At 37.1% G+C, this 16,771-nt stretch overlaps 1 protein-coding gene across 2 annotated transcripts in view; it reads left to right on the plus strand.

Annotated features, from left to right (window-relative positions):
• Positions 1–16,771, plus strand: part of LMBR1 (limb development membrane protein 1) — a 73,506-nt gene that overhangs the window by 35,361 nt on the left and 21,374 nt on the right. For both annotated transcript variants that reach the window (XM_089533565.1, XM_089533566.1), the window contains exons 6-10: positions 7,576–7,702; positions 8,083–8,151; positions 8,881–8,945; positions 10,353–10,425; positions 15,713–15,793. In XM_089533565.1, coding sequence (XP_089389691.1) covers positions 7,576–7,702; positions 8,083–8,151; positions 8,881–8,945; positions 10,353–10,425; positions 15,713–15,793 — 415 coding nt within the window. The remainder of the gene's footprint in view (positions 1–7,575; positions 7,703–8,082; positions 8,152–8,880; positions 8,946–10,352; positions 10,426–15,712; positions 15,794–16,771) is intronic.

Consider the following 16,771-nt stretch of genomic DNA (forward strand, 5'->3'; position numbering starts at 1 on the left):
ATACAGGTTAGTCATATTTTTTAAGTAATAAGTGATAGAGTACTGTCCAAATACTTGTTTATGGCAGCAAAATAGATCAAATTACATTAACATTTCTGTAATTCCACAAAATATTCTTGTTTATATCAGACGTAACAGAAACATTCGCAGTGTAAGACTGCAATACCACGTGAGAACATACACCAATCAAAATGTTCTCGAAACTAACATTAAAATTGCCAGCTTCAGTGTAATCCCATTTTTGTTAACAAGAAAACTTTTGAATGCAGATTTGTTTTGCCTGACTTTCATGGTTCTACTCTTATTTTTAAAATCAGTATAATTAATTAGTATATTTTGTTAATATTTAATATATGCGAACAATGCACCATAACCTCTTAGAGGGTGTTTTCTGACCTTTCATGGAACTTATAAACTAGTTTATTTGAAAGTTTGGCCATGTCACAGAATGACAGATTTAGAAATGAAAATAGCACTACTACAGGAGAAGGTAATTCTTTATGGGGAGGCATCGCTTGATTAAAATGTGTCTCGTTGTCAAGAAGGATTTTTTGCAAGATTACCCAGATAAATAGTTAAATAGAATGATATTGGCTTTTAAGCTCATTTGCTTATTTTATATCTGTTTAAAGTATGATGCTAAAATAACCACAAACTACTGTGAATATTGGCTCTGCAAATATTCTTTGGAATGTGGTTAAATGTGTGTATTTATTTGGCATTTACGCTCATATTTATGTGTCTATAAAAATCATTCAGCACAGACTGACATTTTAGTGCCTGGATCTCAGTGAACTATTTATTGGTATGTAACTGAATTGTGCTATGTTACAGTCCACTTATTCTTTCATTAGAAAAACCAGAAGCAAAAGTTGTTTAATCAGTGACATCAAAGGCCATGCAGTTTTTTTCACATGTACCAATACCTGAAGTTAATATTTTCTTTAAAATTCTGCATATTTAAAACACATTACCATAACTGATGTCCTCCTTGGCTTAGAATTTTATTTGCAAATACTAACTAATGGATTTTATTAAACATATATTTGAAAAGCAACAAAAGACAAAATATGGTATTACAGCTGTATTAGTGCCCTGATGTTGCAGTCAGTAAGCATGATATGTAAATATTGTAATTCCCAAAGAAACATGCCTCCTCCAACATGGATAAATTATTTATTTTTTAAAAAACCAGATCAGTTTTGTCTTGTTTCCAAATCATCAAAAGGTGAGATGGGCTGGAGTTTCAGATGGTCTGTTTTTGTGCATTAAACTGTGCCCAGAATGAACTAGTAGCCAGTGAAGAAGCTGTGTCAAGAAGGGGATTATAGACAGGTTTTGTGCCTGCTCTACAGTTTCCAAATGCAGCCCTATGTACAGTGTGCTACAGTAATCCAAATTGGATGTAATGGGGCTTGCCTTTGCCGTCTTCTGAAGCTGAGAGTGTGTGACTTCCCCAATGGCACCCAGTGGGTTTCCATAGCCAAACAAGCATTCAGAACATGGTCTACAGAGTTGTAGTCCAATGCTCAAACCACTACACTAAACTATGATAATTCATATCCCCCCCCCAAGCAACATGTCACGAACACATTATTTCTATAATATAGAGTAACATATTACAGGCATACCTCAATTAACAAAGCCTCTGAGAAAGAAGGTTTTTTCATGCCTTCTCAGCCCCCTTTCCTCCTTGTCTAGCTAGAAGCAGCATTGGCATTTGGATGATGATGAAGGAGGACTGGAGAAACATAAACTTTTGGTGTTCAGTTGTAGATGTCTGTATTAAACCATGTAATAAAGCTTGAGCAGGGAAAGGGCAGCATTCTAATCTAACCAACCCAATTGTAGCCATGTATGCCCCTTACAACAGGCAAGATAGAAAAGTAGCTGCCTTTGGAATCCCTTACTGAGCTTGATTAACAGGAAAAGAGAGAGAAAATGGAAGAATAGATAAGCCTCAGCAGCTACCCAAGCATATTAAAAAAAGAAGCATACACCTATAAGTATGGCCGCTAAAATGGAAAATTAGACTGGTGAAAGAGAAAAAAATCATACTTGGAAGTATTTTGGAAGAAGCCTTGAGGTGCTCTCTTGAAGATTCCCAGTGTTTTTGTTTACTTATGCAATGTTTGTTTCATTTCATATGTGTATATCTTTAGTTCTTTAGTAAAAAGTCTGCTGAAACATAAGGAAACAGCTCTTTTTTATTTTATTTTTGTGATGTGATGTAGGAACCTATCCCTATTCGTTCCATGCTATTTCTCCCTCTGGTACCTACTTTTGTATTAAGGATTTAATGGCCAGAAGCATTTCTATTTCATTAACAATGGTATATCTGAGGAAATAAATTCTTTCCATTTCATGTAAATTAACAGTTAATTTGTTGCTTTAAAAAATAAAATTGCAGCCTCTGGAGGAAACTTAACTTTTAGTGTATCATTTTACAGACCTAATTTTGTAATGTTTTGCATTAGAGATGAGATCAAGTGTCAGTTCCATCTGATTTCTGTCTCTCCCTCTTTCAAGTGCTGGGCCTTCCCATTGCAGATAGGATCCAGATAAGATGAGAATGAGTTAAAAATAAAACAAAAATAAAAACGCCAAAACCTTTTTGGACTGGCTTCATAAAAGCTACACTTTCTTCTGAATGGACAAAGTTTATCTTTTACAAACAGCTTCTGGAGTGTTGTTGAAATGTTAAATTATCACGTGATATTCTCAGTAAATAATATTTATTTCAGTCTCTTCCCCTTTCACGTCTACAGAGATTATAAAAAGTAGTCAATAGATGTTAAACGTTTGAGTTAGATCTCCTTCACAATGGCTTTTCTAGGCATTTAGAATCATAGAATCATAGAATCAGTGATGTCGCTGTTTATTGCAATTGGAATAGCTTGTTGAACATTTTTTGGTTAAAATTACTAAGCACCACCTCTTTGTCAAATGAAAATCATGGGCTTTGTGTGCCATGAAAATAGAAATGTTTTCCAGGCCTGCCAGTTGCATTCAAAGGCAGTGCCTGTAAAAGGTAATGTTGACATACCTTGAAAGAGGGGTCAAGATGTTCTGTAGAAATCATGTATTATTAATTTCAGTTATGTGGAAACATGTCAGTTTATTGCTGTGCCCTCCTTACACCTGATCTACTTTTTTTTATGAACACAGTTTTAGGTTCACTGACACATAGTGTAGTTTAACTCTTGAAGTCCTGTTTAAAATTAGGAAAGTTAATATTAAAGAAAATTCATTAAATTTACAAAGCAACCTAATTAACATTTCAGTTATATGTCCTAATAACTAATGTTTTTACAAGCATTGTAATGTGATATAGGTTTGCTAATTTTTGTTTGTTTAGTAAGTTACATAAATCCAGTCTCACAGTAGAGTCTGTGTTGGATGGGAGGAGAAAACTTTGAAGTGTCCATTAAGCTAATATTCCAAAAGGGCTTTTTTCCCCTTCCAGCAGTATGTGAACATAATATGGAAGCTGTATTCATACTTTTAAAGTGTAGAGATTGTATAGTCTATTGGCTTTAGCCAGCCAACAGAGCTCCTTAGACATAATTGTTTTGCAGGCATTGCCATGAGGCAGCGATATGGGCTTGTATGAAAAAATTGCTTTCCTTTGCTATTAATACACACTTTCAGCTGCCTTCATAATATGTCTAAAATATATTTTTCACTTGACTCTTTTCATATAGCAAAATTTGGAAGCTGTAACTGTGACACTTGATATGAAGGCTTAGAGCAGGGGTAGGCAACCTTTTTGAGCCAGGGGCCGGGTTGCTGTCCCTCAAACAACTGGGGAGCCGAAGCTGGGGGGGTGGAGCTTCCATCCTCCAGGGGCGGGGCCGCATGCCGGGGGCAGAGCTTCTACCCTCCGGGGGCCAGGTCTCCTCCTCTTTGCCAGCCCCTGACGGGGCCCCAGGCCCTGTCAGAGGCCGGCAAAAAAGCCGGCGGGGGTTGCCAGCACTGGAGGCCTCCTCCTCTTTGCCGGCCCTTTTGCCATCGCTGGGGCCCTCCAAGAGGGCTCCGGCGGTGGCAGCGGGCCTCTGGGAGGCCCTTTTGCTGTCACCGGGGCCCTCTTGGAGGGCCCCAGCGACGGCAACCGGCCTCCCAGAGGGCCGCCGCCGCCGGCAGAGCCCTCTTGGAGGGCCCCAGCGAAGGCAACCGGCCTCCCAGAGGGACGTCGCCATCGCCGGGGCCCTCTTGGAGGGCCCCGGTGAAGGCAACTGGCCTCCCAGAGGCCCACTGCCGCCGGGGCCCTCTTGGAGGGCTCCGGCGGCCACATTGGGCCTCTCAGAGGCTGCCGCCAATGGCAGCAAAGTCTTGCACAACCTTTCTTGTGGTCGCGCGAGACTTTGCCTCTAGGCCGCCGCCATTTTGTTTTCAAAATGGTGGTGAAGTCTCGCGCGACCACAGGGGGGGTCGCGTGAGACTTCGCCACCATTTTGAAAACAAAATGGCAGCGGCCGGGAGCGGCGAAAAGCCGCAACCAGCATTGGCGGCGTCAGCGTTGGCGGCAGGGGCAGGCAGGGGGCGGTGGAAAGGCTTACAGGCAAAATATAGGTTGTTGTATTGTATAGGTTGGCACTGTGTATTAGGACAGTGGTGGCATTTGGCTGCCTAAAGAGAATCTAGTGGATTCTTCTGCCACTGTGCCTTTATGATAGGCCTTAGCTCATGCTGTGAAAGCTAGATTGAGTCTAATAGAGTCTGGTTTCATTGGATTACAAGCATGTGGATTTCAACCAGCAAATAAGCTGGTTCACAAAACGTCAGATGGAGAAACTGAATCTATTATGAGGCAATGGACTTATATAAATGGGCATAGTGGTCAGAAATTTTGTTAACTTTGTTTTGGTAATTTGCTTTCATAAACCAATGACTCATCTGAAATGTTTGTTTCCTGTATGTTGTTCAAGGTTTGAATAAGTGGGGAAATAAAAACTGCTTCTGTATTTTTTCCTAATTTACTGACAGCGGTACTACTGATACATCAGTTTAGCACTCCGAGGTGCATGTGCAGTTTACATGCAGTTTACCTTTGTTCTTTTCTCGTAATCAAGTGATTTAATTTGTTCTCCTTTAGTTCTTGACAGCCCAGGTTGTTTCAGGTACTTAATATTTGTAGAATTCTCCCTTGAGTTGTGCATTGCTGTTACTTATTCTAAAGTTTTCTGAACGTACACACTCCAAAAACTTTAATTCAAAAGAAGATGATCCAGCATCAACAAGGAACTGTCATCAAAAAACAAAACACACTCCATGCACAGAGAGAAACTATCCTCTAGGTATGAGTTGTAAACACATTTATTGTAGAGCATGTCTTAATGTGTTTCAATTGACATAATAATAATCTCCTTTAATACAGATTTATTGAGGAGGAGAGATTTTTTTCTTCATAATTATGCTTCGTGGCTTCCTTGTCTCTCATTGCAACAAGATTGTAAAGTCAGCTGTCATTCATACATGAACAGGGTTTCCTGCTGGAGAGTTACTTTACAGGCATGCTCTGTTTTTCAGGACGGTTAATTATTGCAGCAGATTGTCAGTAATGATGAAAAGAAACACAGCAGACATTTGGAAAATGGGTCTAGTTGTAGAAAAGAAGCTAAAGTGTATCCATCTTTTAACATTTCCAACACTTTTAAAGGTTTGTTTGGGTACATGGTTTTCTGTCTAAGATCAATTTAGAAACAATGAATTCTGTTTGATAGAAATGATGTTTCAGCGTGTTCGAGTCCCTGTGGTAAACAAAATTAATTACACGGAGTGAAATAGATTGCTGCGGAGTGTGTAGATTATACTTCTATGGAGGTCTTTAAACATGTTGGATGGCCATCTTTTGATGGGATTGGAATAGATGGTGCTTGTGGTTGTTTCTAACTCTGGATTCTTTGATTGTAAATGTCTCTAGATCAGGGTGGGCAGACTTCAGGGGTGTAACATCTACTGTCTATCCTAAAATCCCCTTCTGCTAGCTTTCTTCATTTCAGAAATATAGAATTATATATGTGTAATTATTGTTGCTATTGCTAAACAATTGAGAATTGGTGATCCTTACTAGCCACCCAGAGATCTATCTATACAGCTCATCCAGAAATTACATGACTGTCTTCTTGTATTTCTTGTCTTTTACCATATACAGATACCAAACTCTGTGCTAAATATATCATACTTTTTACTAAAGAGTAGAGATATACAACTGAACACCAAAGTTAGAATCATCCAAGCTATAGTATTCACCATCATTATGTATAGATGTGAGAGCTGGGCTGTGAAAAAAGCAGATAAAAAGAAAATAAACTCATTTGAGATGTGGTGCTGGAGAAGAGTGCTGAGGATACCATGGGCAGCCAAAAAGACAAACAAATGGGTCCTTGAACAGATCAAGCTAGAAATACCCCCAGAAGCCAAGATGACTAAATGGATGTTGTTGTACTTTGGCCACATCATGAGAGCACGGCTCATTAAAAAAGTCAGTAATGCTGGGTAAGGTTAAGGGTAGAGGAAAAAGAGGAAGACTGTACACCAGATGGCTAGATTCAGTTAGGGAAATGAAGGGCATGAGCCTGCAAAACTTAAGCAGAGCAGTAGAAAACAGGGAGTCTTATCTCCAGGGTTGCCATGAGTCGAGGTTGACTCGAGGGCAGTTAGCAACAACAGCAACCATATGTAGGGTCAGATTTAGAATGCCAGTTTCCTTTTTCAAATGGGATGTATTTTGTACTGAATGGCTTTTCCCTTTTTCACATGACTAATGTCCCAACTGATAATTTTGTTTACTGGTCTGGACTATAAGCCTGTTTGGGAAGCTCGAAACTGTCAACAGTTATTAAAATAGAAATATTCAAGCGTATCCGATTTTTATTATGAGTCTTAAAATAGACAAAGCTTTGTAATGTCTGTTTTCCCAGTTGCGTGATTATTTTCACTGAGCATATGAATGTCCTGAATAAAATATCAAAAGTCCTGAATGTCTGAATGGGTTATTTTGCAGTGAAAAAAAAAATCCTGACAGTTTGAAGAAAACAATGTCTGTCTCTCTGTTATAGAGTATAGAGTTGCAAGATTTCAAGGAAACGTTCTAAGACCTTTATTGCTGGGTTTATCTCTCCACCTACATGTGAAGTATCTGAACTTGTGTAGCATACTTGGAAACATCTATGTGTGCAAGTATATTATTAGTGTGTTATGCTGTTCAGAACATTCTAGATTGTAAAGAACAGAATTTGAAACAGTGGCAATGGAAACTGTATTTGAATGGGATTTAAGTTTTGTTACTTATACCTAAGCAAACTCTAATTTTTTGGAGAGGTATTTACCATAACTAGCTTTCTATTCAATTGGTTGGAACTGGAGATAAAATTTCCTAATAGTCTTTCTCAGTTGGGTGTATTAATAAAAATAATCCTTCTTTTTAAAATGTTGCTGTAGATAATATGTAAAGGTATTTGTGTAAAGTAGCTGCTGCTACAACTTCTAATGTAGATTCTCAAAAACACACTTAATATATAAGTGCTAAACAGTGGTATTTCTCTCTGTAATACAAATTATTATTTCTTCTAGGGGATCAAAGCACGCATTCTGGAGACCGTTGTAATGCTCATTCTTCTAGCACTGCTCATCCTTGGAATAGTGTGGGTAGCTTCAGCTCTCATAGACAATGATGCTGCGAGTATGGAGTCTTTGTATGGTATGAAATGTTTATAACATAATTTATTATCTTTTAAAATGTTGATATGGATAACTAGCATCTAAAATTTCTATCCCAATTATATGTTATTTTTTAAAATGTGATTTGCTTAAAGCAACACTGATTGTCTTTAGTTAATTGGGTTTGCTGACATAATACCCAAGTATTTTTCTTCCAGAAAATCATAAGGATTGTTGTTTTTATTAAAATTAAGAATAAGAGAAGATTCATTTTATTAAGATTTATTACCAGAGAGATTGTATATAGTATTCAATTTTATATTGATTATAGCAATAGACATTGCCCTCTCGCTTCCCAATTCTGCTTTGGTTTGACAAGATGGTGCACTGACTGAATCCTTGTTACATTTTCACTTGCAGATCTTTGGGAATTCTACCTCCCCTATTTATATTCCTGTATATCATTGATGGGATGTTTGTTACTTCTGTGTAAGTTTTTGAATATATACTAGAAGAAGAAAAAATATTTAACAAATATTGAAAGTATTGTGGCCCTTTTAGTTCAGATGTCTCTCTTCATGCTTGGCTCTTTGCATTTGTTTATACTAGTTAGATATGTATAACAGCTATGACCACCTTTCAAGACTACATGTTATAAAAGGACTCACTAGTTTTGAAAATTACTATGTTGGATTAACTCTCTTTTGGCATTCATAAGAGCCTCTTCCATGTGTACATGATACAGTATGTTTTTAACGTCTGATCTCTAATAATTAAAGATAAGGTAACCACTACTCTGTTTTTTTAAAATGTTGTACATTTTACAAAAAGGGAAACTGAGGGCCAAATGACTGAGAATCAGCTAACATGTCTTAAAAATATTCTGTAACTTGAATACTTATTTATACCTTGCTTTTTCCTATATTGATTGTCCATACTAGAAATCCAGCAGAGACATATCTATTGCCAGTGTACAGCATTTAGTTATTTCTGGGGGCATTTTGTAGAATATGTTAATAGAGGCTTCAGTAGTCAGCTAAAAACCTAAACTAGCTGTAGTTTGTAAAGTCTGAGTCATTTTGATTCAACCATTACCTTATTGAGACAAAAATACCCGATTTTAGTCTCTTTGGTAAAAATTAAAATTGTTGAAATGTAAAAATTTTTTTTGATAAAATCTGTGCATCTAGGTTGGCTGACATGTGTCTTCCTCCACAGTATGTACGCCAGTGGGACTTTCACGAATGTTTACAGTAATGGGTCAGTTGCTTGTAAAGCCAACGGTAAGGGCTGCATTATTCTAACAGAACAAGTCCAAACTAGCAGGTGATATACACCAACAGCCTATATTTGATGTGATCTCTTAAGGAGGCTGAATTGTAATACCACTGTAAAAACTCAGCCTTACTTCTCTGAACAAAAATATGGCATTTAAAAAAAATCTTAAGAGAAGATTTTAAAGGTTTTTTTATTATGTTAGCAATAAGGAATATGTTACCAGATGTTGTTGGACTCAAATACCTATCAATTTCAGCTAGTATGATCAGTGATATAATAGCAGTTGTAGTCCAGTACCAACAGGGGATCATCCTAGTTACCCACCTTTGCCTTAAATGCTGTAAATACAAGGCTACACTTCTGGTCAGTGGTATACCAAATGAATGAATTTAACCTGATTTATTTACTGTTACTGACTTTAGTCAGTTATAGTAAAGTGTAAACTAATTGACAATAAAATAGTGGGTGCATTTTATTTTGAATCCCAGGCTAAGAAAATACTTGTTTAGATACATTTACCAGCATGCAGATACCTTCCCATAACCCCCCATACCTAAAAGTATAACCTTTTAAGTAACTATTGTGTAATAGTTTTTGTGGGTTTTTCAGGCTATGTGGCCATATTCTAGAAGAGTTTCTTCCTGACGTTTTGCCAGCATCTGTGGCTGGCATCTTCAGAGAATACTTGCCTAGAAAGGACTTGGGTATATATATTGTGTGACCTGGAAAGGCAGGAATGATTTGCATGTGTATTGTTCTGTTGCTAATGGCAGGCCTCAGGGTGAGTCTTGCTATTTTTCAGGATTGGTAGCCAAACCTTGTTTACTTTCAGGGTTTCTTTTAAGGGTTTGGCTACCAATCCTGAAAAATAGCAAGATAAAGACTCAACAAATGCAAATGAGAAATCTCCCAGCAAACAATGAGCACTATCAAGCAGACATTAATCCTCTTTTGCAGACCCTCTCACCCTGAGGCCTGCCATTAGCAACAAACAATATACATGCATATCACTCCTGCCTTTTCAGGTCACACAATATATAGTATATACCCAAGTCCTTTCCAGGCAAGCATTCTCTGAAGATGCCAGCCACAGATGCTGGTGAAACGTCAGGAAGAAACTCTTCTAGAACATGGCCACATAGCCGAAAAACCCACAAAAAACTATGGATGCTGGCCATGAAAGCCTTTGATTTCACAACTATTGTGTAACATTTGAGACAATTGAGGGCTAGTCCACACTTGGTCAGTTGTGTATGTTAATTAGCATGTGTATCTGTAGATCCATTTGGGTCAGTTGTATAAGTTCATTAGTGTGTGTATCTCTGTAGATTATAGGTATGGCATACTGTATGTGAACTTGTTGCATATTTCCTAGTAAATGTTTTATTCAGTTTCAGTATTTTTGAACTTAGATCCTTGAAGATCTGGATGAACAAATATATATTATCACCCTAGAAGAAGAAGCTATCATGAGGAGGCTAAACGGTAAGTACAGACAGAGGATGATAGTATATTTCAAGTGTGGAGACAAAAACCTGCTCCAGAGGGTTTCCCCGCCCTTCAGAGCATGTAACCTGTAGTCATATTTTCGTGGGGAAGAGGGTTTCACCAATTCTGCTTCTGATGGAAGCAACGGGAGTAGTGGAAGTATACAATTAGATTTTAGCTCATGTTTGATATTTATTGTGATTTTTATTGTTCTTGCTGCATGTGGTCATCAACTAACTTGCTCAGGCCTTGCAAACTCAAAGCTGTGACTTTCTTCATTGAATCGATCCACCAGTAATGCAGTCTTCCTCTTCTCCTACTGCCTCCCTTTTAATATTCCTTACCATGTTTTCTAATGAGCCATGCCATCTCAAGATCTGGCCAAAGTATGATAGTCTTGGTTTGGTCATTTTGGCTTCTAGGGAGAGTTCAGGCTTAATTTACTTTTGAACCCATTTATTGATCATTTTGGCAGTTGGTTGTATCCATAGAACTCTTTCCTGGCACTGCATTTCAAATGAGTTGATTTTCTTTCTGACAGCTTTTCTGACTGCATAGCTTTCACAACCATACATAGAAATCGAAAATATGGAATGAACAATCCTGATTTTGTTATTCAATGATATATCTTTACAGTTGAGGAACTTATCTAGTTCCTTCATAGCTGCCATTATCTGGATGGCACGGATAAGCAATCCACAAATTTGGGTTATTCCCTTTGTGTCACTGGTATGGTAAGTACCAGTATCTCATTCTCTGAGTGTCACAAATAAGCAATCTACAAAGTTGGGATGTACCCAAGCTACCTCACTTTATGAAGGGAAATGGTTTTCCTATCTTACAAATTGCAGCACTAGTCTGCCCAAAAGCAGCTTTGTGGGTTGCTTATCTGAGCCATCCAAGAATAAATGCTCACAGTAAGTATAAAACTCTCATTCCAAATTATAGTCTTCTTTTGATTTCTTGACTACACTCTCCATTTTCATTTATGACTGAGCCTAGGTATAAAAAGTACTTTTAAAATTGGATGGTTTAATTCTTGTTCATGATTGGTTTAGAATTATGACCTCCAGGGAATACAATGGATAATTGAACTATATTTCTGTTATGTTTACCTGTACACCTGAGTACTTCTGGGATTTATTTTAAATTTCTGTAGCATGTTTATTTCATGTGCGACTTGCAACAGTCCCCCCCCCCCCCCGAAAGCAGTTCTCCTTTACAAGGTTCAAACCCACAAACCATAGGGAAGGCTATTTAAATTTTGTTTCGTGAATACTAAATAGATACTATATAGTATATATGATTTACAGTGGGGACATTTGTTGCCTGCCAGTAGTTTAATAACAGCAAAATCTGTTGCTGGCTTGAAGTGGGAGAGGAGAGGACACCATGCAACTAATACGCTGCAAAACTATCACCCAAAAACCACTGGAAATAATTCTTCATATGATGATCTGTTCCCACCATTGCTATTAAATATAAAATTAGTCCTCATTCCATTCTAATGCAGAGTTTTCAATACCAACACTGCCATTTTTGGAAAAAAAATATTCTTCTTCTATACTATGGTATCAGATATTTCAAATTATGATACTGCTGATGTAAGTCAACATGTGAAGGCCATTTCCAGCAGGCACTACGTCATGTGTCTATGCTTGAACTATACTATATATTATACTGAATGCCCGACTGCATTTCATTTATCCCCATATCTTTTAGTTAAACAGCAGCTGAGGGAGAAATGTTTTCTTTAGTTTATTTTAACAATTGGATAGCCTGGCATAGAGCCTCTTCAGAAGCTTCCTTAGCCCGTGGAACAATTATTTCAGTGATGCTATTGCATTACATCTGTCACTGATTTATTCAAGAAAAGCAATTCTACTTTAAAATGAGAATTTGGCTGGTGTTTGAGTGGCTGTAGTAGCACTTGGGCAAGCTCCTAAGTAAGCAGCATAATGAAGTCATAATGACTTGTGAAAGTTCTTGTACTAGTACAATCAAAATATTAACACTGACAAAAAGATGACAGGGGTGTTTTTGGAAATTAGAGATGACTTGTGCTAGTGGAATGATATAGTATGCGACCTATAGTGTATATCAAGAGACCTTGTGTGGTTTGAGCATTGGACTATGACTGGAGATCATTTCGCTGCTTGGCCATGGAAACCCATTGTGTAAACTTAGCCAAATCACTCACACTCACCTGTAAGATAAGTTCGCTCTAGGATCTTCATAAGTCGGAAACAACATGAAGGTACACAACAACAATAAAAATCAAGACATATTAAATAATGAATGTCTAGGATTATACTGGAGAAAAGCACGATGTGTTAATCACAGTTTTGGTAGATAAGTGCTACCAATTAGGGTTGGCCAAGTGAAATGAGGGACAAAGCTTCTGTTGCTTTGATGGTTGTGTAGAAGCAAGAATTTCAGCAGGAGTTGCTTGACATGCAAACACCTGATAAAACTCCTGCTTCTACACAACCATTAAAAGGACCATTAAAACGCTTGGCAACCCTTCAACCAATTGAAGAGTCATGCAGTTTATCCCTAATCTTGAAATGCAGGAAAAACCTTGGCAGTTTGAACATTCATGCTTTCTTAGGTAGAAGATCTGAATGGGCAATATTTTTATTTTAGGGTAGACTTAATAGTTGCTTCTAGGAAACTACAAAAAGGTTACTATTCATCTTTTGGTTTTTCCCATTCCTGATTTTAAAAAGATAGCATAAAATATTAAAAACACTCATACCATTGAATTGTAAATTTTATATAACTTTTATTTGTGCAGGATGTGATGGTCATTCACCCTGCATTTTCATTGTTTTTATTTTGGAAAGAGACAGTGAGATGGAAATAGTGTTTCTGGCATATTGTATTTCAATACCCACATCATTCCTGCAGCAAAAGAATAAAGCTAGGACCTTCTTTATATTAAAAAGGGAAATCTGCCGTTAGCTATTAGTTTTCCTGAATCCAAGGAGACGGGTGGGGCAGGATCAAAAATACTTATTTGATCAAAGTTATTGGCTCTGAAGGTATTCTAACCTATGCGAGAAAGATGAAAGGTGTTGTTTTTATTGGACACTAGTAACAGTGTAATTTTGAACTAATTGGTGTTGAACTGCCAATCACCTACAGGGAATGCAAATAGATACTCCTACAGTTTCCTTTGAGGTACTGAAATATTATGTTGGGGCTGGAAGAAAAACAAAATAATACTGTTAAATTGACCTTAAATGAGCTGTTTTGTGGTTTTCTTGGAGAATCCCTTCTAACTTTTCATGACTAGTATGAACAAGTTCTGTCAAACAGTTTGATTTATTGGCTAGACAATGCCGACATTAAACTTTTGTGCTTGTTTGAAATAAAGTTGAGAGGCTATGGTGCTTTGAATAGTTTGTGCTGTCTTTCAGAGATCCAGTTTGATTGCTCTGAAATGTTGCCTTGCTCTTTGGGAAAAGTATTGGGATTAAGGTTACCCTGTTATCATCTTGGAGGAAGTTGTAAGAGTTGTCATTTCCTTGTCAGTGCAAATATTAAACGATTTTATGTATTTCCTGTCAACATTGATGTGAAAATTACTGCAGATGTAGTGAAAGTGAAGTGCATCTAAATTCCTGTACTGAGGATGTACAAAGGAGCCTTAAGAAGCCAGTTGGTCCTTCTAGCCCACTTCTCTGTGCTTAGAGTAACAGCCGGTCTTTAAAGTTGTCTGATAGTTCTCATAGTTTCAACTGGAGATGCCAGTTGTGAGTGAGTAAACATGGTCCATCTGGATTCATAGATGGTTCTGTAGCTGCTGATCTATGGCCACTTAAAAATATAAAATCTGGTTGAATCTGATTTTCATTACGTTTTGATTGCTTAATTTTATTTTAACTTTTGTATCTTATGGATTTTAACAATATGTATTTTAATTTGTTGTAAGGTGCTTTGAGTCTTAAACTGGAACAAAAACAGGAACAAACAGGCAAATACGTACAAATAAAAATAAAAATATGATTGTGGATGCATTTAGTTTTATCCTGCTACTGCTGTAAATTCGGAATACAGTTCCTACATTTTTCCATTACATTTTGTAATCATTTTTGGGAAAACCTGTTGAGTAGTTTGGGCAGCGCTAAAGCATATAGCTTTGTGGACACTAACATTTCACTATACTGAATCAGAAGTTCACAAGAGGCCATAATAACTTGTACTTGAGACACAGTCACACCTTAATCAGTCTATGCAGATCATTCCACTGGTAATCAAGCCCAATGGAGAGTAAAGAAAACTAAACCACGGGTATATTTCATGTAACCTACAAGAAATCATAAAGGAATAGCTCTCTTCTTGATTGCATAAGCAACGAAGAAAGATACATTTTGAAGATAATCAATAAAATGCTTTGATTACAACTAAGTTTTCAAAGTCTTATATACACAAGTAGGCAAGTCTTTCTTGTTGCCTCTCTTTTTTCAGTTCTGGCAAATTATAGCGTGACCTTGATCCTCACATAATAAATCATGATGCTTTCTTTTACAAGAATATAAACCTAATTCACACCTATTTTATGGACTTCAAGTAAAAATGGAATTGGAGTGCTTTCAGTTTAACAATATCTAGATGAACAATTGCTTCTTTTGTTTAAAAATAGGCTATTATTTAAATGCTAGCAAAGCAGAGATTTGTATTGCATTTCTGGACTTCTAGAATCTGTGTTTTAAGATACAGTCATTACTTTTGAGCAGTGGGAAATTTGTGGCTTTCTGAATGTTGTTGGGCTGCAATTCTTTAAAACCATTGTTATGGTCGGTGCAGGCTAGGCCTGCTGGAAGTTGCAGTTTATCGACACACCTGCTCTGCAGAGAACAAGCATCTTATCTAATTGTCTTTAGAGGTTGCTTCATTAAATCATATATCAATCCCTTGATTATAAAGATAAAGTGGGTTAAGGTTTGGTAGCATGCTGTTGTTACAGTGTAAAATTTCTTTGCCATGCAAAGACACAGTTTATTCAGGGGAATGAAGTTGTGGCATAGTCCATCTTGTGGTTTCTTTCAGCATCATTGAACACTATTTTTACTTCATACATGCTTGGAGAGGCAAGAAAAAATTTCATGGGGCATTCAGTGTTATGGGACAGTTCTACTGTAGAAGCCTTTATATTTTATAATAACATTTGTCTTAATTTATCTGGCTCGGACTTTGCAGCTTGTAAAATAGTAGCATGTTACATGAGGGTTGTTTTAATAGTCCAAATCCAAATGACAGTATCTTTGTCCTTGAACAGGGATTTCTTCCCCAGTGGAGAATAACACAAAACAGCTGGAACAGGAGCTGAATAATGTGAAGAACATGAAGACAAAACTGGGTAATTACATCAGGTCTTTTGTGTATGTCCTGGAGCTCACTTCTAGATGGTGTAAGCAGCATTGTGTATATATATTATCAGAGGTGGTTACCAAATCTCTATTGATATATACAGCAGGAGATCATATTAGCAACACAGAAAATTTGTTTGCATTTTGTGAACTTCCACCAAGTACTTAAACATAATTGTGAGCTGTTTTCTTTAGTTTTTAAATTAACATTTCATCTGATTATGGGTGGGGAAAACAGTGAAGAAGGTAAAAAGAGCCCTTTTGAATCAGACCAAAGGTTATTTGAGTTAACATTCTGTTTCCATATTGAAAGTAGCTTTAACCTTTTGTTCTCCAGCCACTGATATCCAGAGGCATCTTTCTTCTGAGCCTTGAGGTAGCATCCAGACATCCTGACATGTAGCCGTTAATAGCCCTATTCTAGCTGTGGCTGTGTCATTGTTTTCTTCTGTATTCTATCCTTTCCCCAAAACTGAGAGTCAAAGAAAAAATTATCTGTTGTTTATTTATGCATCTTACCTGGACTTTCCCTGAAAAAGTGGCCCTCAGCATGGTTAATCAGCATAATTAAAACAAATTAGACAATTAAACATTTGAAGTCCTCATAATAATCTCTGCAGTAGGTGAAGGCATAGTTTCTTTTGTTCTAATCTCTTATTCAGGTAAATTGAATGACTGTGGGTTCTAGAATTAGGAATGAGAGAGAAGTCTACTTTGATAATTTATATTTACATTGAAATTTTAGATGGCTTAAGTTTTTTAGCTTACTTGCCAAGTAGTTGGTTTTTGGAAGGTTTTGTGAAAATACAAATTTTACAAATAGAAATCTATATAATTTACTAGGGATGGACCCCCCCCCCTTTTTTTTTTACATTACCGACATTTTGCACAAATGTTGACTGCCATGAAAATCTTGTATTATTTCAGACTCCAATTGACAGATGTTTGGATAATTGCCCACACGTATT

This window comes from Sceloporus occidentalis, unplaced genomic scaffold (assembly GCF_023333645.1).
Source record: "Sceloporus occidentalis isolate IW3139 unplaced genomic scaffold, rSceOcc1.0.p SCAF_7, whole genome shotgun sequence".
Lineage (NCBI taxonomy): Eukaryota > Metazoa > Chordata > Lepidosauria > Squamata > Phrynosomatidae > Sceloporus > Sceloporus occidentalis.